Below are 25,832 nucleotides of genomic sequence, written 5' to 3'. Positions count from 1 at the left end.
ACTGTTATACAATTTATGAACCTCTCATGACTGTCTTCTATTACAGGAATTGCAGCCGGTGTAAAACCTATTGTAAATTTTCAGGTCAGAGACCTTTAACGATTTGCCAATTTATTTTTCATTGTAGAGAAAAATTGGAACTTACATATCATGTATCATACAACAATTATGTTGATATTTTAAATTTTTAATGATTTGCAGGGCTACATGGTAGGAAATGGGGTCACAGATGCTACATTTGACGGCAATGCACTTGTCCCATTTGTTCATGGAATGGGTCTTATACCAAGCTCTCTATTTGAGGTACTTTCTTCCCTTTCATTTGTCACAAAATTCCATGAACACATGAGCATATTCATAAGAGTAAACCAAAAAGTTTCATTTATCTAAAAATGGCAGTTCATACTCATCAAAAACTTTGGAAAGAAACTAGAAACTATACCCAAGAAGTCACCATCATGTTGTTTTACATTTTAATGTAATATATATTTTAGTTCTGAGTGATAAGTGATCACGTACATTGTTGAGGGGTCCCTAACCAAAACTAGGTAATGTTTATTGAAATTGATGAGTGCTGTTACTGATTTGCACTTTGTGTTGCATTCTTTTGAGAAGGAAAATTCCGAGTGATAAGTGATCACGTACATTGTTGAGGGGTCTCTAACCAAACTAGGTAATGTTTATTGAAATTGGTGAGTGCTGTTACCGATCTTGCACTTTGTGTTGCATTCTTTTGAGAAGGAAAACATGTGGATTTGATCCTCTTCAAATGCACATTCTCTTTGTTGGGTACACATAGGGAAAAATTGACAAGTTAGAGGCTTAGAAGAAAACATGTGTATTCTATATCATCATAGAATACATATTAAATGCTATAAGGGATTCTTTTACTTTTATCATCTGTTATATTCTAAGGAAAAGAAACAGATCTTGTTGGAGATTGTAGCTACGATAGAGAACTTTATCTCTGGATGTTAATACCGTTATAGTCACCTTCAGCTGAAAAGGACATTTATGATTAATTGTAATATTAAATATAAAGATGTGTCATACAACATGCGTTAAGGTATGAAAATACGAAGAGTTGTATTTAAAAAGTTATGTTTTGGAAATTCAAGAGATCTTCGGTTAGAATGTGAAGAGCCTCTCTTTATTTTATATTTATTGCATTAGGTGAAAGACATTGTACACTTGAATATTTTATTATTAATAGAGTGATTCTTTTGTTGTGTGGCTGGGTTTTTCCCTGCATTTTGGAAGGGTTTTCCTAGGATATTTCTATGCATCTCTTGCATATGTTTTAGCTCTTTTCTTTTCTTGTTGTTAATCTAATTAATGGGCAGATATCCAACATGGTATCAAAGCTAGGTTAGATAACCTCAATTAAAGAAGGTCTTCATTATTTCAAGGTGTTTCTAGTTTTTATCATCTGTCATTATTTTGGACTTCTATGATGTTGGTTGTACCGGGCATTTGTATTTCCCACAATTTGTCATCAATTTCTTTTCTCTTTGAGAGTTCATATTTTTCTCATAAATATGCGAAATCTTGAGGAGAGCTGGTGCGATTTTTATTTTTAGATTTTGTGGATTGCTGTTTTTTTTAGTATAGTGGCCTTGGAAGATGAAATGACTCATCTCTGTTGTCGTCAATGTATTTTTCCTTGGCAAATCTTGATTTCTTTATGTAGAATGGGAAAAAAGAATGCCGGGGTTTTTTTGATTAAAAAATAAAAAAAGGAAATAAGTAAGCTTTTTATTATTTTGGCATCGAGCTATTTTTCCACTTGGCTTCTCCTGTAGTATCGTTACCACAGTAAAGTTTAACCACCAAGTTCGGGATGGATTAGTGTGGTTCCCCTACGCCTGAGACACCAGAATTTCAAACCATAAATGAAGAAGGCCATAAGATATTGGTTAGTACTTGTGGAGCTCTCTGCTTGGCAGGGGCTCCTTTTTGGGGCCCTGTCAAGCAGAAAGGTCAGAATGATACAAATGGAGCTATGCAATAAAAGAAATCTAAACCTTGAAATTTCCTCTAGAGATGAGTCCTTATGAGCACAATCTCAAGAATCACGTTTGTATTCATATTCGTTGATTACATGTTATTTTGTTAAAGTATTGACCGCTAATGTTTACTGGCTTTCAATTCGCGTTAGATTTTTTATGCAATTTTTTTTACCTTTTGTCCATGCCTTTCTCGAGTAGAAACTTAAAAAGAGCATTTAGTGCAAGCGGTAATGAGATTAGCTATCTCGAATATAGTGCAGGTTCTAGAATTTGTTAAGAAGCATATTGGTCCTACGCCACTGCTTCTAGCTGGCAATTTTGCTTGTGTGGATTTCATGTTTTTGAAGTTTTCAACTGTAGCAACCATTTGTACCTTATACTGATTTTAGAACCCGAGTATCTATAGTATTTGTTTGCAAGATCGTAATGGGTTCCCGTGCAATACCTTGAAGATAAAGCATGTCTTTATCCTAGTTGTAGAGTGAACATGGAATCTTTCTGGTGTGGTCATTCTATATTCTTGCAAATATGGGCTTAGTTGTCTCTTGACCAAAACTCTGATGCATAGTTTGAGTTTTCTATGTCTGTTTGGCATTTTTTATAGAGTTGGGCTTCAGACTCAGAGTCTCGACTCTTTGAAGAGAGAAGTAGGATATGTTCCATTCCGTATCTTGCCTTTTTGACATTATGCTGTATCAAAATGTATTTTTTTCTATTTCTTCTGGTGTTGTGCTTTCTTGGCATTACGCTTTCTTATTGTTATTCGTTACGAGTTATGCTTGCTTGGCTCTATTCGATTGGAGTTATTCTAATTTCGTCAGTTCACCTTATTGTAAATGATTGGAACTCATCTTTTGGAGCATATATTCTTTTGTTGGCAATAGCTAGAGCACCCAATTGTGTTAAAGTGAAGCTTCGATTGAATGGGGATTATGGAGGCAAATTTGATCTTCTTCTATCAATTACAAAACTTCAACTTGCATATACATGCTGGCATGCTCGACAAATATTAAGTTTGAATTATATTTCTAGTGGGTGAAAGAAAACAAAAGATTTGTTCTATTCATAGCGCTTCTTCCTTGATTAAACACACAAAATCATGTTCAGCAGATTGGGAGGTAATACAAGTCGAGGTCTAGGTAGTAGGCAATGAGATTATTATATAGGGCATAACATCCGCAAGTGTGAGACTCACCGTGGTAGTTTGCACAAGCAAGTTGTTCGAGTTCCTACGATGCTTAGCCACGTAGTGTGCAAGTTAGGAACAATTGACAGTAGACCAGTCATCCCTGATAGCTAGACGAAACTACAAAACATGGAAATAGAAATTTTTTCTTTATGCTTGTTATAAAACTCAGGATTTGTTGGCTTGCATATTTCTGCATTAATAATTTGCGCAAGTTTGAGTTTCCTTGAGTTGGTATCTATGGATGTGTTGTGTTCTCGGCTAGAAATTTGGATGCTTGGAGGTGTCAAATAGGCTTTTAGAACAGTGGCTCATTAGAGCTGAATTCTTGTGCTTTGAAATAAGAATATATATATATATATATATATATATATATATAAAACTGAAAATAGTACACTCTTAGCATTAATACTTATGATGGATTCATGTCCCTTGATTGCAGAGTGCATCTAGAATGATGAGAGATTATGCAGGTTGCATGAGGGTGTTGCTTACTAAACTGAATTGATAATTCATATTTGTGTTCAGAGGGAGCTTGTGATTTAGAGGGAGATGTTCACTCTCAAAGGGAAGTAACATCAACTATCTTAATGTGGTTGTTGAGAGGGAGTTTTTGTGGAATCTCCATCATTTTTATACATATTGTTAATATTTTGGTATCATAAATTTGAGACTTGCGTTGGAAAAGAGTTTCAGCTATGATTTCCATTTATAGTAGGTTTTTGAGACTCTTGATGGAAACAAGTCTTAACTATGATTGCATTTCTTGCTAATTATGAGTTCTTATTCATGGTAGTTATAAGGTCAACTTGACAACTCTTTCATTTATGAGAGACCCATAGTGAGCATCATGTAGATTGAGTCCATGATGTTATCATGTTGAGAGATTGCGTGATGGGAGTTGGCAGTCACGTTGAGCGAGTCCGTGATTGTATCACATTAAGAGAGTTTGTCATAAAATGTTGGTTGTAAACCTTACTAACTTGTTATGTTGAGAGAATCCATGATAGCATCACGTTGAGTGAGTTTGTGATGAAAGGTGATTGTGATTTTTTGCAGCTTTGTCTTGTTGAGAGATTCCATGACAGCATCGCATTGAGTGATTCTGTGATGAAAATCGAATGTGTTCTTTTGCAAGTTTTTTCATGTTGGGTGATTCCATGATTATTGGTTATGAATGAATATTTCCATCTATCACATTGAGTGATTCCATGATTATGAGTAATTGTTACAAATCTATCATGTTGAGTGATTCCATGATTATTAACAATGAGTAAATTGTTCTCTTAGTATCATTCCATCACATTGAGAAAATTTGTGATGAAAATTGGTTGTGTTTCTTTTAGGGTTTTCATGTGGAGTGATTCCATAAATTTTATAGGATCTATCATTGACATTTTGGCTGCAGCCTTGTGTGACTATTTAGCGAAAGATCTCTCTCTCTCTCTCTCTCTCTCTCTCTCTCTCTCTCTCTCTCTCTCTCTCTCAAAGAGGGAGTGTTGGAGATTGTAACTATGATAGAGATCTTTATCTTTAGGCATTAATACCATTATAGTCACCTTCAATTGAAAAGGACATTTATGATTAATCTTAATATTAAATATAAAGACACGTGTCATACAAGATGCATTAAGGCATGGAAATACAAAGAGTTGTATTTGAAGCGTTATGTTTTGGAAATTGAAGAGACCTTTGGTTAGAATGTGAAGAGTCTCTCGTTATGTTATATATATCACATCAAGCGAAAGGCATTGTACACTTGAATATTTTATTATCAACAAAGTAATCCGTTCATTTTGGAAGGGTTTTCCCAAGATATTTCAGTGTGTATCTTATATATGTTTTAGCTCTTTTCTTTTATTATTGTTTATCTAAATTTTGGAAGGGTTTTCCCATGATATTTATGTACGTCTCTCGCATTTGTTTTAGCTCTTTTCTTTTATTGTTGTTTATCTAAATTTTGGATAGATATCCACCAGATCCCAAATAGTTTCCTTCAATAGTCCACACTTTCATGGGCCCTTCTATAAGAGAAATATCATAGAGCCTCTTTTCTTTTATTGTTGTTTATCTAAATTTTGGGTAGATATCCAATAGATCCTAGATATTTTCCTTTAATAATCCACACTTTCATGGGCCCTTCTGTTAATGCATGTAGCTTCGATCTAACATTATTGTGATAAGCACATATGTATGTATATACACACAACAACATGATGCGCATGCTGTTATGCATATATGCATACATACATGCTGTTGTACCTTCCACAATCTGCAACCGATGAGATATATATATATGTTCCGAGAGCATTAAGGCATGATTGAGATTATTTTTGGAGCCTTTGATGTTTAGATCATGATCGATCTATTCTTTATATTGGGCCACAGATGTAATGATTGGTTATACATTTAATCACTATGTTTATTACAATAATTGATCATGAGTATTAGTTAAATGAACGGGTGTGAGAATGAATGTCCATGTCTCCAATTGGAGACATGGCCATTCATCCCCACACTCCTTTCGTTGGTATTTATCCAATTTGCTCAATGTAATCTTGGCATCGTAATCTATTAATGTAAGCACTACAAAAGGATCGAAGATAATTCCGAGTTTGATATACTTCATTTTTGTTAGTATTGCACTAACATTTGTAGATTCTGGAAGTGATTTGAAACATTGGAGTTATTGTTTGTACCTACAATGAAAATTCTGCAATCAATCAAATCTGCTAATAAACTTTACATGGTATTAGAGCTTGGCTAAGGAAAGATCACACTAAGTTTATAAGGATCAGATTTTACTTCAAATAAAAGTCCTCTCTCTACAACAATGACAAACACAATGAGATTCAAACATCACCTTAGAAGTGTTGATAACTTCGAATCTTGGAAACTTTGATTAATGATGTTGTTAAAAGAAAACAAATTGGAATCATTTGTAAGAGAGGACAAAGAGGAATCTAAAGATGATCTTGAGAATTCAAAATGGATCGAAAAAAATGAAAAGGCTATGAAGATAATTGATCCTGTTTGAGACCACATAGTACCTATTGTGGCAAAACACAACACAACATATTGTATGTTTTGAGCACTTGAGAATGCATTTATAATCAATAATATAGGCATAAAATTTGCTCTTAAAAGGCAGATGAATAATGTAAGCATGAATAAAGGAGAAACTATAAATGCTTTCTTAATGACAATCATAGATTTGAGAGATCAATTATCTGCACTTGGTTATGAGATTGAAAATCAACAATTATCCTTAACAACATTATGAGGACTTCCAAACTCCTGGGAATCCTTTGTACAAGGTATAAGTGCTAGGTCTAAACTCCCTAAACTAGAGCATTTAAGATCAAATTGTCTTCAAGAAGAATCGAGATTAATGATTAAGGGAAAACACAAAACCCTAGATGAAGATGTTCAAGTTCTTAATACAAAAGCTCATAAGAAGGGAACGAAGAAAAACAACAAAAGGAAAATAAATTTTCATGGAAAAGGACAATCCAAATAGAAGAAAGACTTGTCCAAAATCCAATGCTTCAGATGTGATCTATATGGACATTATGCAATAAATTGTCCTGATAGATCTAAACCTCAAGCATCTTTTGCAAAATCTGAGAAGTCAAATGAAGGCAATGAATATGAGAAATATGCTGTCTATTCAGCATTATCCAGTTAGATATCAGCCAAAAGGAATACATGGATAGTTGACAATGGGTCTTCTAGCCACATCACTAGATATTAGGATAACCTAGAAAACATGCATATAGAAACAGATGAAGTTACAATTGGTGATGATTCTGCACACTCTGTAAAAGGAATTGGGACCTGCACCATAAAATTGAAATCTAGAAATTCTATTCAACTTTCTGAAGTTCTTTATTACTAGGTATTAAGAGGAATTTAATATCTATATTCGCACTCGAAGATGATGATTTTAGAATTACATTCAAGGGAGGGAAAGTACTAGTATGCCCAAAAATTCAACCATTAAAAGGGTTCTAACAACAGGAGCAAGACAAGGACTTTTATATGAGCTATGCACTAAGACAAACCTTGCACTTCTATATGAGACCTCAGATTCAAATGAAATATGGCATAGAAGACTAGGTCATATCAACTTCCGTGCCCTAACATCAATGGAGAAGGTAGTAATTGGAATGCCCAAGTTACAACATATTCACAATGAATCATGTAAAAGTTGTGCCTTAGGGAAAAACACTAAAAGGCCATTGCCTCATAATTTGAGCAGAACTAAAGAAGTGTTGGAACTAGTACATTCTGATCTATGTGGGCCCATGTCTATACCTTTTATAGGAGGATTCTTGTACTATTTGATATTTGTTAATGATTTTTCAAAGAAGACATAGATATACTTCCTTAAATGCAAAGAATCTAAAGAGATTCTCTCTAAGTTTAAAGAATTCAAAACTATCACTAGAACTCCTTCAGTGAGAACATTAAAATTCTAAGAACAGATAATGGGAAGGAGTATACTTCTGAAATATTTAAAAGGTTCTACAAACTCACTAGGATTAAGAGGGAGTTCACAATCCCTTACAATCCTCAACAAAATGGGGTTGCTGAAAGGAAGAATTGAACTATTGTAGAAGTTGATCGGGCTATGATTTTTTATCAAAATTTGAGTATGTCCTTCTGGGTTGAGGCATCCAACATAGCAGTCTATATTCAAAATAGATGTCCTCACTCACATTTGGACAATAAGACTCCTGAAGAAGCATTTTCTAGAAAGAAACTTGACACCAGTCACCTAAGGATATTTGGATGTCCTGTGTATGTTCATGTACCTAAGGAAAATAGGACTAAGTTAGAACCTTCTAGAAGAAAGGGTATTCTCATTGGTTTTAGTGAAATAGCAAAAGGATACAGAGTGTACATACCTGGACAGAAACAAATAGAACTAAGCAGAGATGTCATCTTTGAGGAAGACATTGCTTTTAGAAGAGCCAAAACCTCCAATGAACTAGATACATTTGATGTACCTCCAAAAGAGACTCCTACCCTTGAGATTCAGAGGGAGTTTCCTGAAGAGACTTCAGTTGAAACTGAGATCCTTCTAGGGACTCAAGAAGAGAGTCTTGATCACTCTAAAAGACCACTTTGGGCAAGAAAAATTATACAGGAAGGAGATGGATTTGCAGCCCCTTCAGGAACCTTTCGAGAAAGCAAGAGACCTAGAAAATTGACATATAATGCTTTCGTGTGTGAGAGCTTGAATCTTGAACCTTCTAGTACTTCTGAAGCACTTAAACATCAAGCTTGAAAAAACGTCGTGCTAGAAGAATACCAATCTATACTAAAAAATGATGTTTGGGACATAGTTTCGAGACCTAAGGAAAAATCTGTTGTGTCTTCAAAATGGCTCTTCCAAAGTTAAGTATGTTGTAGATGGCAGCATTGAAAAACATAAAGCTCGTTTTGTGGGTAGAGGTTTTTCTCAAAAGGAAGGAATTGACTTTGAAGAAACCTTTGCACCAGTTGCTAGGTACACTTCTGTTAGAGTTGTAATAGCCATTGCGGAAGCCAAAAAGTCAGAAAATCCATCAAATGGATGTAAAAACTGCTTTTCTTAATGGAAAAATAGAGGAAGAAGTATACTTGGAACAGCCAAAAGGATTTGTAACTCATGATGCTGCTTCTTATGTTTGTAAATTGAAGAGGGCTCTATATGGACTTAAACTGGCTCCCCGGGCCTAGTATGAAAGGATTGACAAATACCTTTTAAGTCTTGGATTCATTAAGAACGTGGTTGATCCAAATCTCTACTTCAAAGTAACTAAAGGTGATATGCTAATTCTAATTCTTTATGTTGATGGTCTTCTGATTACAGGGGAAGAACATTTCATTAATCAGTGTAAGAAAGATTTGGCTTCTAAATTCAAAATGAAGGATTTAAGAATTCTTCATTACTTTCTTGGTTTGGAAGTATGTCAGAAGTTTGGTAATATATTTCTCAATCAAAAGAAGTATACTATTGACATTTTGAAAAGATTTGGAATGTGGGACTATCGACCTATGTCTACACCTATGGAAACCAACCTTAACAAGCTAAAGGAAGCAAGTGCTGAATCTAGACTAGTTGATCCCACCTTATACAGACAGATAATTGTGTCCTTGATGTATCTTGTAAATACTCAATATTTGCTATGCAGTGAATGCATTAAGTCAGTTCATGTGTGGACCTTGTGAGATTCATCTTGTTGCTTTGTAACATATATTGAGGTATCTTCAAGGTACTATTGGGTATGAACTTAAATCTGAGAATACCAGCTTGGAGTTGCATGGATATACTGATTCTGAATGGGCTGGAAGTGTAAAAGACCAGAAAAGCACATCAGGATGCTGCTTTAGTTTAGTATCAGCCATGATTTCTTGGATCTGCAAAAAGCAAGCTTCTGTTGCTCAAAGTTCTACTGAGGTAGAGTATATTGTAGCAGCTATCGGAGCTAGCGAAGCAGTGTGGCTTTGGAAGTTGCTTTCTAACTTCTTTGGTGAACCTATGAAACCTACCAGTATTCACTGTGATAACCAAAGTTGCATCAAGTTATTTGTGAATCCAGTATCTGATAATAGATCTAAGCATATAGAAATTCCTTACCACTACGTAAGAGACATGGTGGAAAGAAGAGTTATTCAATTAGAATATATTAATATAGGTGATCAAACAACCGACATTCTCACCAAGGCTCTCCCTAAAGTGAAAGCTGATCATTTCAAAAAGAAACTTGGCTTGATTGAAATGTAAGTTTATGAGATTGAGTCTCAACTTTGTAAATTTGTATTATTTAAATAATGATGTTTAAAGTGTAAACTCTTTTGTCATATGTGTGACTTTATGACTCATGGGCCTACCCTATGTTCATTATTTAAGGAGATAATCTTTTATAATGAAATAATAATTTTGATAATATAAGGTGATGACTTTATTATTATTAGAGTACTATCATGATGAATATCATGTGACTTGATATTCTATGAAAAATCATGATAGTTAAAAGAGCATGTTGATGGATATCATGTGACTTGATATCTGTATACACACCATAACTAGAAAGAATATCATGAGACTTGATTTTCTTATATATCTTGAGGATAATACTTTTCATATAAAGAAGAACTTATATATATGCACTTTGTCTTTCTGTAATGTCCCCAATATTATTAAATAATAATATTTTGGTTATGTGGCCAAGAATCAATGTTTTTTAATCTCTCGGGCCAACTCTTTATTTTTGTTAGTACTTGTTGGCTTAATAGCTATTTTATAATCCTTCGGGAAGTTTCCCTGAAGCCCTTTATAAGGCCTTCTTGTAGGTTATTTTAGGGAGGCAATATGGATTATTTTCTCTGTACTGCGAATTCTTGTTGGGGGTTCTCTGTTATTCGCCATTTCGGAAGTGAAAGATCTTCCCTACTTGGCTTATTCGGTTTCAGTGGGATTCAACCCTCACCCTATTCTGTTGCTTGTAATACTTTGCTCGGATTTGGCAAGTTGGAGCACCATCTTTTGGCAGTTATTAATTGAAGGTTGTTTGTGTTCAAATCTCTATTATTGTTTGGATTCACTTCACAAATTCGGATCTATAAGTTTTGGTTACAAAACTTTTTCTTTACCTTCTATCTGCACACCATCCGACACTGTGGCTTAGCACAACTCTTCGTACATAGGCACATTCACCATCCCCTACAGCCAACTCCTTGCCTTCACTGTACAACAATCTCTCTACTCCCAACAACTGTACGACTCTCTCTAGCCTCTGTATTGCCCACTCCTTCCTACCGTACAACACTATACTGTACGTCCAGAGTCACACCCCTCCACTGTACAGTTCTCACTCCTCGGTTGCCACCATACGACCATCACTGGTTGTAGTCCGTACGACATTTGGAACTCAACGTACGGACTTTGGCATTCTCACATAGTAATGGCTTTGATGCAAAGCAACTAGTCGCCTTCGATTTCAACCTCATCAATGCCCAATTTTAAGCATAACTTGATTTCGAGTGCAAGGGGCTCACATTCTGCAGTGTTATTTAGTGCAAGTAGTCAGTTTCTTAGAAGCAGCCCAAATAAATGCTTCTTTTGAATCTCGAATAATGCAGCCAACTCCTCTAATGCCCTGGTTGCCTTTCACAGCCCCATTGAAGTTGAGTTTCCATCTGAAGTGCTTGGGATGCTTCCATTTGACCAATGAGTGATTGACCTTGCATTTTTAGGTGGAGGGGAAGAGTTTTGGCCATTTCAGTTGCATCTCCTTATCCAATCATGTGAAGATTGAATGCTTCTTGACTTTTTTTCAATTATTAACAATTTCGATAATAGCATTTTGTATGCCCATAATGATTTCAGCAAAGAGCTTTTCCTTGCCTTTAAAAATATGTCGGTTCCTTTCTTTCCAGATGTGCCATACTAGCATTGATGGGGCCGTGATCCAAATATTGGCCCAATAATTGATCTTCCTGAGGGTCCAAACAAAAATGAAGTCACTAATCTTCTCTTGTCATGCGCAAGGCTATTGCAATTCATTCTATATCCAATCCCAACATTTGGCAGCCACCAGGCAAGTTTGGAAGAGATGGTCGATGGACGCTTCATCCCTCTTGCACAAGACACACCATGAGGGGCCATGGATGCCAATCTTTTAGAGGCTTTCGGTCTTTAGACATTTGTGGTGTAGAACCATCCAAAGAAAAGCTCCCATCTTTGGCAAAACAATTTGATGCCAGCATGGTGTAGTCAACCACTTTTGGCCACACACCGGATTATTGAGTCCTAAGTGTTGGTGAATTAGGACAGCCTCCTTGCAAGTTTGTAATGTCCCCATTTCCGAGATGGAATTTTAATAATAATAGAGTTCAAATATATGATTAAACAAATAAATAAAATGTAATTATAATTATCATAATTATTTTGATTAAATTAAATAAATAATTAAGTAGATTATAGTATGTTATTATCTAAATCATAATAATAAAAAAAGAATATATAATTATTTTGTTATATATAATATATGAATATAATAATTTAATAAATGAATAATAATAAAATTATATCATAATAATTATTAAATTACATTATTAAAGTAATAAAGAAGAAATATCATGCATTAGTAAATAATTATTAATAACTATATAGTTGGCGACTAGGGTCACGATCTTTCATAAACGGACCAAATGTATAAACAAGGAAAAGAAATCAATTGACAAGGGGAGGAATTCATACCAGTATCCTCATCTAATAAAACAGAGTTTGTAGAATATATACCAGAATTCAGAGATATGCCTCTAATAAAGATTATTCTGCAATAGAAATAGAGAAAATGGCGGTGGAGGACGTTGAAGTTCAGATTAAACGATTGAATGTAATATTTTCCAATCATATGAGACTGGTGCAAAAGTAAACCTGAGAGACAAGTATGGAATGTTGATTCAACGCGAATGCATAAAAGAGAGTGCAAATTTGAGTCAACAACAAGGGGAGGAACAACGAAGAGATACACAATCAATAACCACAAAGAAGAGAAGAAGACAAACAAACTTCCAACTCAGCATTTGACACACAAGAAGGAAGAATAAATATATGAGAGCCCAATCATACGAAGAGACTCATTGATCAAATGTGTCCAGACAACGAATAATAAGCAAACAAAGTTCAAAATTTGACTCAGCACTTCAACACCCAATCATATTTGACTTAGAAAGAAAGATCAAGCAGGGAACCATGGTCGCAGAGTCATTTATCTTTAAGTTTGATATGTACATATTTCTTTACGGAGATGAGAATTGTCTAGGAAAATATCAAAGAGAAAGGAAATATCAATTACATCAGAGCATATTCCAAGAATGGGAAGCAGTGATAGTATTGAATGTTACATGTAAATTATGTGAGGAGCATATAATTTTAATATATAGACTCCATTTATGGGATAGTTGAGAAGGAACGACGTCCACTAAGAAAAGATTAATAATTTATTCAATAAGTGAATCAATAGGTCTTTTACATTGGATTACTATGAGAATCATCAAAAATTACATCGGATTACTATGAAAGGCAGCTACCTGTATTCTTGATGACTATTTTCCTCTTCAATAGGAAATACGCAAGAACAATTATTAATTCTTGTCAACAATAGTGCTACTTAAATTCACTAGTTTATAGGTGAGGATACAATACTACTCAAAGCATTAGTACAATAGGAAACATCAAAATTTTTATATCTTAATCATTGCCACTGAAAGGAAGCCACCACCACAACTTATTAAATATATTGATTATCGCCTAGTTCATTCACTAAAGGATGTAAATAAGATGGCTGAATAGAAAAGTCCGATTAGTCTAATCCAACTCAACACTATATATTAAAGAAATGTCTCTCATTTTTCAAAGGGGATTATCGAGGGAGAACAAGGTAAAGGGGACATAATTGCGAAGAATGGGATCGTATAATGTAAGCAAGGAAGGATAGAAAAATGAGGAATTGTAATATTATAATAAATTGTTTTATGGTAAATTAAGAGGAAATCATTACATGTCATTTTCAAGTGTGATCTAAATATTGCAAAATTTTAGGCAAATTAGGAAACACCCTAGTTAGGGGGATTACATAAGAAGTTAAAGATGCATATGCTAGAAGGTCATAAAGATATAATGATCTAAGAGATGTGATATAACTAATCTTAATGGACCCATATAGGGACATTACAAAGTTCGACCTGTAGCTCCAGTGTGAGCGGTTCTAGTAGGTCCAAAGAAACATTCATCCATTTCCAAGTACTTCCCAGGGTTTATGGGAACTTGTTTAGCATAGCATTTCACTGTGCAACTATACCAATCAATGATTTGTAGGATGTATTATCCAATTTAAGGAGATCGGAAAGAGCTTTGAAGTCATTCCATGAATCACACTAGAAATCTGCTGATTCAAATTGTCAATGCTCCATGTTCGATTGATCAATGGAATTCTCTTGGTTCCACTGGACCCTTCCTAGAAGAATTTCTTCATGGCGCCTTCCATCTCTAATTCAATTTTGGATGTTCATACCAGGCACGGCACATGGTAGGTGGATATAGCGAACAAAATCGCCTTAGTCATTGTGATATGTCTAGGGAGGGAGAGCCATTTATTGCGCCAAGACATTGCCTTAGACTTGAGCCTTTCGATAACCTGCATCCAATGCTTGGAAGAGTTAGGGCCATTGGAGACCTTCATGCCAAGGAATTTGGTCGACAATTGTTCTATTGAGAATTGAAGAATGTTTGCAATTTTGCGTTGATTAAAGAGCTTGGAGTTAAAAAAGAAGATGCAAGATTTATTGTGGTTCATGGCTTGCCTAGACTAAAGCTCGTAATCCCTCAATGTGGCTTGAATGCATATGGCCTTCTGCACAGTAGACTTTATGTACAATGTTGTGTCATCAATGAATAGAGAATGTGTAATTGGGTCATAGATTGGGTAAGCTCGGATACCTATCCAATCGAAACAGTGTACCTAATTCCTATTGGCATAACCTAATGCCTTTGCCATTATGATGAACAATGATGGGGAAATGGGATCCCTTGGTCTGATGCCATTCTTAGGTTGGAAAAATTTGTTAAGAGATCAATTCACAGAAATTGAAAACCTCACAGTGGAAAAACAAAAAGAGATGAGTTTTCGTCAATGCTCATTGAAGCCCATTTTCTGCATGACACCAGCTAAAAAATGCCATGAAATGTTTCTGCCTTTGAGATGTCTAGCTTAATTATCATTCCAAGTCCTTTGATTTTAGAGTATGGACAATTTTGTTGGTAAGAAGGATGTTTTCCATAATGTCTCTGCTAGGAACAAATCCATTTTGTTCTCTTGAAATAATTTTTCCAACAATTTTCCTCAAACGATTTGTTAGTACTTTTGTGATAATTTTGTACAGTGTATTGCACAACAATATTGGCATGAAATTGTTAAAAGTGCAATCTTGTTCCTTTAGAGCTTAACGAACCTCTCTGACTTGCAAAAATCTTCTACCAACTGCCATATGTTTATTCCCATAAAGTGCCAACAATTTTGGAAGAAGTGCGCAATGAACTTGTTCGAGCTTGGGGCTTTGTCCGAATGGATTTGGAAAAGAGTAGTTTTGACTTACTAATTGCGATGTTGTAGCAGAGCATATCATTATCCTCATCAAAGACCAACCTTGGGATTAGGTCCAAGATGCTTCCTTGTGGAGGCAAACCTTGGCAATTTCTAAGCGATCTCTGAATGTGTGTGACAACCTCACTTCCAATAGCATCCTATTTGGCAACCCGAGTCCCACTATCATTTATCTCTTCAATTTTATTTGCAACCCTTATTATTTGGACCAAAGCATGAAAAAACTTGGTGTTTGCATCACCCTCTATGAGCTAAAGTTCCTGAGCCTTATCATGCTAGAATAACTCTTCTCGCTTCAAAATCTCAGAGAGTTCATCCTTAAGCTGCTTCTTAGCCAATAATTCTTCATTCCTCATGTCATTGAGGATGACATGTTCATTGACCATTCTCAAGTTCTCAATGCATGTTTTTTCTTGAAAGATGTTCATGAATTTTGTTTGTTCCAATCCTTTATGTTGTGTTTTATGTGCTAGTTTTTAAATTGTTTTGTAGCTTATAAACCCGCCAACCCCAACCTCTTTCCCACCATTGTTCTAAGAGGTCGATAAGATCGTTGCCCCTCCACCACATGTTCAAGAACCTAAAGGGAGCTTTATGAGGATTTGGTGCTAGTGAGATGTCCAATTCGACCGAAAAGTGGTCCAAAATCCCAATTAGGATCCTTGCATTAACATTAGATTGGCAACTAAACTAGACCAAGAATATCAAAAACCAATCTAACCTTTTAGAGATAGATGTGAAATTTTCCTCCCATTCGTACATGTGTAACCACTGTTGCTAGCTGGACAATCAACAAGCCCAGAGTCTACAAGAAAGTCCCTGAAATGGAGGATAACTTGATTAATGTTCTTGAGGCCAATGCTCTTTTCTAAAAGTTCCAATAGCGTTGAAATCCCTGTCCACAATGAGTTGTTCATTCCTGTCATTGATAAAACCAAGGATCAAGGCCTAGACCTCACACCTTTTCTCAGTGCAAATGGGACCACACACATTGACTATTTCGAGTTCTTAATTGCATGAATTGTCCACAACTTTTGTAGAACACCAATTTTGATACAAGGAGATGGGGTTTATCAACATAGTGCAATCCTTCCAAAGTATGCCAAGTCCCTTTGATGCTTCTCTGGAGCCATGAAAAGAACATTGCCATGGTTTGCAGTATTTTCCAAATGCATCTCGTTCATCAGCTGAGAGTTTTGTATCTTGAAGAATAATCATGTTGCCTCAATACAATTGCATTTGCATTCTCATGAGGCATCTTTTTGGTCAGGCTTCTTAAGGCCCTTGACATTCCATGAAGCAATCTTTATTGCTTTCTGATGCAGAGGAAAGGGTGATGGACCTTTTACACAAGATAGGTTATTCAAATTTGGCTTGAAAACCCACACTTTTTTAAAATACTCAAATGGCTTTAATAGGCTTAATTCATCCAAGGTTACTCAAAGTGCAAACCCATGATAGTTTTGATGTATTTGGGATGTATAAAGATGGATTAAAGTGGTTTCAAGGTTTCTTGACCTATCTCTTTCTCAAAATGGCAAAAAAACTCCAAACTAGCCTAATGAGGCCTAAAAATCAGCATTTTGCCCTTTTTGCCCCCTAACACAACTTTTCCAAAAGATGGAACAAATAAATGGTATATTTGGATACCCTTTTGGCCCTACTACAACATTCTACAAGATTATTATGGACTCTTTGGACCATGTATGACTTTCCTCACTAGGTGACCCCAAAATGCACCAAAATATAGTGATTTAACAAAGCAACTACCACCCAGAAATATCTCCAAGTTCTCAAACCTTGGACAGTATCAAGAAATGTTCCAAAACCTCTAAATATAAAAGGAATTAGACCCAAAACATGTAGAACACCGAAAGCCCCAATTTGGTTGCTTCAAACCCTTATTTTGAGGGTTTCTCCAATCTCACTCTTCCAAACCTTTCCAAGATCAATTGTTGATTGATTTTACCATTAAATCCACCATATAAAACTATTCCAATCATAAAAAGACCATGCTATTCAACCCAAACTCTTGCTGCTACACTTGTGCCATCATTTTCAATGGGAAAATACCCAGCTACAGCCCTGTGATCACACTCTTAATCAATTTGCTGCCTGTATCAGGTTAGATTCATATGATACAAGGTTACTATACATCATTCCATGGATTTTAAGCCTTTGAGTCCATGGGATGGTTATTTGATCACCAAATAAGCTTCAAAACAAAGAAAGAAACTTAGAAAAGCCAAACTAATCTGCTGAACGTGACAGTACAGTCATGTAAAATGACTCTCAAACCCTCTAAAATGTGTAACAAAGCCTGAAAATAACCTATTGAACCCTTCCAATACTGTTCTACATAAGATCTCCAATCAAAATAAGAAGTAACAATGCAAATCAATAGAATTGCTGATCCAAAACATGAATTTCATTAACTCTTTGGGCTGTTTGTACACTCCAGGCTTTTCTTGCCATACAATGGAGTTTCAAATACAAAAAAAATCACTATTAACTTCCTCAACCTCTTCCAATCAGTTTTAGTGAGTAGTTAAGCGTTGAAACTATAAAAACTCTATTTCCCTCCTAAATGACTACTAACCGTTATGCATTGAGAATTTAAACATTTTAACTATGAAAATGAATTAAAACTCATTAAATCTTCTCACTAAGGTCTTTCCAACACTTAGGAGACTTATTTAAACTTATTTAAAAACAACCTACCTCCTAAAACCTCCTAGACACATTGAGACACTAATGGTCCAAATTATATTTATTTAATCCTTTCAAGGATATTAATTCATTCAAAGTCATTTTATAGTATTTAAACCATTATAGGAGCCAATACGTCATAGTTGATATGATTTGCATCATTTAGGATTCCTTTGATCTCTATGGACCTCTGATTGTCATTAAGTGTCTTCCATTCCTTCATAGTCTTCATAGTTTGCTTGTTGTCCCCATGTGCTTGCTTGTCATTCCTAAGTGCCCATGCACCACTTTTCAAGGGAGGGGCTTCCTCACTTGGTACTTTGAATTTTTTTGATGCTAACAAATCCTTTAGCAACCACCTCGTCATTCCTGAGCTATCGATTGTACTTACTGCCCCTTAGTTTCTTTTCCTTTAGTGCTTTGCCCCAATCCATAAATGGTTGGGCCCTCTGCATTATACATCTCTCATCAATTATATCCAATTCATCTACATCGATCTCTAACTCGTCATCATTTGAAGTTGGATTTCCATTGGGGTCAGGTAGGGGATGATCTACGTGAGCCTCAGGATTTGAAGATCTAGAGTCAACAAGAGTGATTGCCAATTTGAGGCCATGACCATCACCAACACAGCCATTATCTATTGGGGCTAAAGTAGAATTGGAGTCACTCTTGATATCCAATGGAACAGTCTTCCTCTACCTTACCTACTTGATTTTTTTGTTTTTGGTGTAGCTAGCATCAAAATGTGAATTGGCTCGACGTTTGAGGCAAAATTTCCTGTCCTCAATTTCCATCTCCTGGATCCACTAGACGTCATTAACAATTAGCTCTATGGTCACCAGGATTGGTTTGATGGCCACAACTTGTAATGCAACATATTTGCCAAGATCACCATTAAGGGTCTTTAGATCCATATCCATGAGCATCCCAATGGTTCGGCCAATCTTTAGCTTTTCCAAACATTCTTCTAACAAATATTCTAGAGTTAGATTGTATAGACAAACCCATACTAATGTGTCATAGGGATGGAAGACGATCAGATTAAAATTAAGGCACAAGGCATCAAAAACAATGGATTTTGCTCATGTACCAAATATTCACATAGATTATCCGATCTATTTCCTCCTCATTGGCGAATGCCACAATGAAGAATTGATTAGGCATAAATTTGATCATCACCTCAGTCTTCCAATTTTTGGCAATCCATGACCTTATGGTGCGACAACTTGGTTTAAGTCTCATAAATCTGTAGATGAAGGCATTGTGATGAAACATTTTGACGTCATTCTCATCTTCGTTGGATACATCAATGTCGATTGGCACATAATCATCCCCCTTGCAAATCCAAGGATTCCTACAGTCCGAAGCAAAATCTGATTTTCACTTCCTTCATTTTTCGCATCTTTTGCCATCCTTTGATCCCACTTGTAAATTGACTTATTGTCTTCTCCAAATTAGACTATTTAAAACATAAAAGCCATAGTTATAGGGAGATGCATATTTGACCCGCTAGGATGTATCTCTTGTACCAGAGAGTGGAGATGTCTTGGAATCTTGGAAATTAATAGCATATGTGTTTCTCTTTTGTTATACTAATATTTTCAGATTTTCTATTAGAAAATGATTAAATTAGTAAATTATATAAAAAATGTGGTGTCTCCAAATACTCTAGTATCCCATCTCTTGGCAACCTTGTAAAAAATAAATCTAAATATTATTATATTAGAGTAAAATATTAAACAATAAATTTATGGCATGGCAAGAAGTGCTAGGATTGACAATAAAGATTGTGATGCCTCATCCAAAGGACTAAGGCAAAATATGGCGTAACAACTTTTTCTTTGAATTTAAAACACCAAAGTTATGACAACATGTCACACTAGCTCTATAACATGCACACAATTGTCATATGGAGCATATGGAGCATTACAACACAAAGGTAATGATAACCAAAATGACCGCAATATTGCATATGCAAGGTGGTACCAATCGTAGATTGAACAATCGCTAGACACAACCATTATAGTAAACCTTTGAGAGAGAGAGAACTTCACATAAAAGACAATCGGGTACAAACCCATGATCACATTCTCTTGTGACATAACACAATAATAGGATAAGGGAATCATCAACCTCTAATCCATGCCAAAGTACAATTTAGAACACTTGCAACATACTAAGAAACCAATGCCGACAATGGTTGTCTAGGAGCTAGTATTAGACTAGATGATGATACTATCAATTTTGAGACAAAGAATATGACATAGACATTAACACCTCGAGATAACTCAGTAGTACCAAAGACTATCCTTTATACAAAGGCTAACCTACACAAGAGGTTGTTTAATTGGGAGGCCTTATTCCCTCTCGACCCTATTAGTTTGGTTGATTGGCCTTTAGACTTCAGGGTTTATGTTTAAATGACTAAAAAATAACTTAGGTGTGCACCTTGATACCCCAAGTTTCATTCTAGGCAAATTGCAAGTTTTTTTGCAAGTGTTTTTGGAGCACATGAAATGCAAAATATTGTGGTTGTTTATGGAGGGCTTCATCTAAATTAAATCAATGCATTGAATACTTCATCCATGTTGTACTGGATTCAAGCTAAAATCAGCACCTAGAAAACCCAAACCCTGCCCAACTCCATAGGCGATTTCAGTTGGCGCGATTTGGATATGACTCATTCCCAGAAATGGGGTTATTTACAAACAACTCAATAATAACACTACATTAAATCATTGGATATGTTTGAGCTTTATTTATCCCAAGCGTTTGAGATTCAATCTTGGTAGATACATGTATACACCACATATTAATATGCATTGTAAGTTAAATGAGCTGCAAACATAAACAAACCAGTCAGTTATGCCTACAAAGCATATAAATGCTCCATGAAGTAAATAAATAATGTGATTCAAAGTTGTAATTTGAAAGCTAATAAGAAGGAATAGCTGCTTCTATATTTGTAAAATCTTGTTTTGTAACAAAAACTGGATCTTTTGTTTTTATATTAAGGAAAAGGGTACAAATATAACTAACTCCACCTAAATACATGTGTGGGTTGAGATTCAATCTTGATAGGTACATGTACACATCACATATTAATATGCATTGTAAGTTAAATGAGCTGCAAACATAAACAAAGCAGTCAGTTATGCCTACAAAGCATATATATGCTCCATGAAGTAAATAAATAATGTGATTTAAAGTTGTAATTTGAAAGCTAATAAGAAGGAATAGCTGCTTCTATATTTGTAAAATCTTTTTTTGTAACAAAAACTGGATCTTTTTTTAAATATTAAGGAAAAGGGTGCAAATATAGCTAACTCGAGCATCAGTTCATCAGAGACACCAAATCAGAGGGTCAACTAAGTAGAGAACCTCAAAATCACCAAAAATGGTGGAACATCAGACCATATACCTCACATGCATCTTACAACTCATCACCAAAGAAGAAGCAAGCGTATGCCCTCACTATATACAATTCACGCTTATGCCAGTTATATGAGGATATTCAAAACCAGTAATATAACTTAATGGTTAGGTTTAGCCTTAATTCTCATGTCCAACAGACTGGATCCTAAATCAACAGAGTCTTGAAGCCACTTCAGAAAAGGAAAGTTATACGTAAGTTTTGATGGCATCAATAACAAGAAAACAAATTAAAAAAGAGGAAGACTTAATTAAGATTAAGGGGAACATGATATCTACCTCTCACCTTCTAATGCCAAATGCTTGATGTTGGACCCTATGAATGTTTTGTTTATGTCCTTGAAGTAATTGGAGCCATTACACCCTTAAAAGAGCTGGGAACAGTGTTATCCTCCATAGCTTGTTTGTCTCTAGTTGTACAAACATGTTATCCCTTCTCTACCAACACTACAATCTATTTCATTACCAACTTGATCGACCCATGAATGGTTCTAGCAGTTTAGCTAATAACTGCCTTCTTGATATCATGATCAATTGAGATATGGATGTCTATTTACACTACTACCAAGTATTGCCTCCCATGCTAAGTTACTGGTTCGGGTTCAAGGACATGTTCAGGCATGAAAACTTGGTTCGTGGGTTTGAGGATTTCTTTTTCCATTATGGTTCATAGGGGTTTATGTATATGTGTGTGTGTGGGGTTTATGTATACAAAAAATAAGAAAAATATACAAAACTTTAAAAGTAAATCATTTCATAGTATGATGTTTGATCATTGATCAATGCCAAATACCAAAGATACAATAAACATTATAATATGATTATATCATTCCAATCATAATGAAAATCATTGCATTGAATTACTGAAATAAAATATAGTTAATGAAATTCTGAAAGTTAAAACTTAAAACATGATTCAAAGTTTAATGTTCATTAATAATCATTGATCAAAGTTTTGATCAATCATCAAACAGATTATTAATAAAATCATCAAGATTTTCATTTTCCCCAATTGCTAGTATATCCCCATTTTCACCCAAATTGGCCCCACTAGCACTAGATCCACCAAGTGCCATGTCCTCATCATCATTCACATCAAGAAGAGAGGCTCTAGCAAGATCCTGAACGATCATATTCTAGTCTACGGATTTGGGGGCTATGTCCCACAACTTCTCTTCCCCCTTATGTATTTTGGATCCTTGCATGCCACGAGATGCAAATTGGTTTGAATAAACACCAAGTCTTCATCTTTTTTGGCAGCTAACCGGTTGTGCTTGACTGAGTGGATAAAGGAGTAAGTACTCCAATTCCACTTAGCATCAGAAGAGCTAGCAACCTAGCACCTAGAGAGAAGGCAAACAAAATAAAAAGTGAAAAAATACAAGATAAATTAAAGAATGTTAAGTTCTACAATGCAAGTGACAAAAAAAGATGAATAAAATTAAAAACTTATTCGCAAGAGTATCTTAATGGCTAGAGGTTTGAGGTACACATAATCCTAACCATGAAGGTACCACCAAGTAATCCCATCCATTTTGCTTTTGTCATTTATAGTAGGAGGGAGATCATTTCTTGATATGAATAATCCAAATTCTCTCCTAACTAGCGCCCCCACCTCTGGATCACTAAAGATCCTGCTATGTGTCCTATTGTACCCACTAGCAATCTCAACATCTCTATATAGTGATACTCTACTAGGAATAGCGAGTATCGTTGCACTATAGTATCTAGGAGAGAGAGCATAGGCGAGGAGGTGCTGCCATTTTGTTCCAGCGATGGAGAGCTATTGCTTCCACCTTTTTATAAAAGGTGTTCTCAGGATCATTCTCTCTTCTTCGTATCATTTGGGATATCAAATGATGTTCATATAAGTCATCTTGATGTAAGTTATGTCAATTAAAACTTTAGATATCTCTTAATAAACAATAATAAAGGAATATAATATAAATAAAATTTATAACTTACAACTTTTATCCTCTTCAACATGGCATGCATGGCATCATAAACATCCCCGAGGCACACGTCATTAGTGTCAGCAAAGTGAAGCATGGACATGATTGGCTCAGCAAATTCCAATACATTACTCCGTAGAACCCCACTAATCATCATCTAATTTCATTGCTTTCACTTTTTGGGCCCTTATTGTCTTGGATTGCTTCCAAATGCCTCATTGCTTGCTAATCACCATTTGTTAAAATGCCTCCTTTACCTTCACAAGTCATCTCAAGACGATGGTGTGAGAGGCAAAACGAGCTTCAGCCACCTAAGAGCATGTTAATAGTAGGTTAGCAACACATTTTAAATATGTAAACAACACAAAATTTATTTCATTTAATTATGCAAAACATGACATAATGATAAAATGATAAATAAAACTAAACAAATCAAAATTTAAATTTTTCCTTCAATAGTTCCAATATGGAGAAAGTTCTGAAAATTGCTTGTGACATGGTGATTTGTCACACATCTGAATCTTCTCACCCTCGTAAAATTTTTCACCCAGTCTACTTGGTTGCCAATTCCTTGCACCACCAAATTAAGAGTATACAATGCATGGGGCCCAAAAGAAGTGGTCACATCTAGCCTCTACCAAAGAACCTTCTGCCCTACAAAATTTCACATTATCTGTAATTACTTGGACAAAATTATTAGTACCCCCTACCTCTATGGAATCAATGAGAATCTAGGAAATAAACTCTGCATCTTTTACTTCCCCCTCATAATGAACTGCCTTGAAAAGCATTGTGCCCTTGGGGGGCACAACAATATTATTTGATCAAAGGACGTTTTATCCATTAGAGACAATAGATACACTTGTTTGGACCCAAGAATATATTTGGTTTTAATTGGACCTCTACATTTTTCCTCTCTTTATGCAATAAGGTAGTGCACACCTTTTCAAATCTAGGACCAGCAGGTGCATTAATTTTTTTTGTCACCATCTCCTGCCAATAGGGTGACCTCACTAGGTTGAATGGAAGACCATTTGCATAGAGGCAACATGCAATTTTCATATCACCAATGTCTCTTACCTCATTTTGAAATGCTTGTTCTAGTGGGCCTCTCTTGCGGGTGGTGACTTGTGGTTCATCTACATCTTCCTCCTCCTCCCTAGAAGGTATAGGAAAGAAGGGATGTCTAGAGTTATGTTGAGTGGGTGGTGGTTGTTTTTTACCAAAACTATAACCACTTTGTTTTCCTTTTGCAACTAACCTATCAGCATCTTCTTGTTCTTTAATGAATGCTGCTATTTTTGCAAGTGGCAGCCCGTTCTTATTCCCCCTAGTGGCCCCTCACACATATTAATCCCTTTACCCACGGGCTCATAAAATCAAATGTTTCCCGGTAGTAGGAGCTTTTATATTCTACTTTGCAAAAATTAATAAACCACCTCTAGAACATTGAGAAAGTCTTGTAGTGATTTCCTAAGAGGAGACCCTTTATCAATTTTAAATTTTTGAGAGCCACCCACTGAGCTTTGACTACTCATTGTTGCAATCTATTAAAAAAAATGGAGAAAAAGCAAACAAATATTAAAACTCTTACAAAAACTTGAAATAATCTATCAAAAGACTAAAGAAAAATGGTTGAAATGCACACTTTAAACACTTAGATCTGCTTTTGGGAAGGTATTTGCAGCTTCACAAGTGATCTCTTTCCATTGCAATCACCTCATCTCAAACTTACAAGATGGAGAGACAAAAACGAGAGCTAAATGAGAGACCAAATGTAAAATGAAATGTGTTTGTAGCCTCCTTATTAAGGTTGTTCTAAGGTTAGGAGGAAAAAATAAAGAATAAAACTGCATTTTAACTTGTTTTTGGGCCCACTCGCTACCTTTATGTCCACGGTTCCCTAGTGGTTTGTGTGGGTCCACTCGAGTTCGGGTTGGGTACCTCGGGTCTGTGCACGGTCTGCACAAGGTTTGTGCTTGGACTTCGGTTCACTTGAGTTCAGGCAAGTTGCACCTAAGTCTATGCATGGTACACACAGGGTCCGTGCTTGGACTTGTGGGTCCACGTGGGTCCCCGGTGATACGAACTTGTGTGAAACCATAGGTCCAAGCATAAACCCGGACTAGGTTCGCACCTGGACCTAGTTCGAGGGTCCAGGATGCGGTCCTGATAATGTATCTCTCACATAATCAATTTAATGCATTTATTCAATCTATGACTATAAGTTTGTGAATCCAAATTGTCCATGTCTTGCAATAGGCTTTTGTAAGTTTCAATGCTATACAGTAAAGAATTTTACATCTCAGTACACCATTTCTACCCACATCATGTAGGTTTCCTAACCTTCTCTCCCTCAACATCATGGCTCTTCTCATTC

General features: G+C 35.6%; 1 protein-coding gene across 10 annotated transcripts in view; it reads left to right on the top strand.

Annotated features, from left to right (window-relative positions):
* Nucleotides 1–25,832, top strand: part of LOC149580252 (serine carboxypeptidase 1-like) — a 44,830-nt gene that overhangs the window by 7,191 nt on the left and 11,807 nt on the right. For all 10 annotated transcript variants that reach the window (XR_016353455.1, XR_016353456.1, XR_016353454.1 and 7 more), the window contains exons 7-8: nucleotides 47–84; nucleotides 202–303. Coding sequence is in view for 7 of the 10 variants with exons in the window: in XM_089790078.1 (XP_089646204.1) it covers nucleotides 47–84; nucleotides 202–303 (140 nt within the window). In the remaining 3 variants the exon portion in view is untranslated. The remainder of the gene's footprint in view (nucleotides 1–46; nucleotides 85–201; nucleotides 304–25,832) is intronic.

Source organism: Cupressus sempervirens, chromosome 1, assembly GCF_028749045.1.
Source record: "Cupressus sempervirens isolate cs-2001-9-10 chromosome 1, ASM2874904v1, whole genome shotgun sequence".
Taxonomy (NCBI): Eukaryota; Viridiplantae; Streptophyta; class Pinopsida; order Cupressales; family Cupressaceae; genus Cupressus; species Cupressus sempervirens.
The sequence above is the reverse complement of the archived record's forward strand: the minus strand, read 5'-3'. Positions and strand labels throughout refer to the sequence as shown.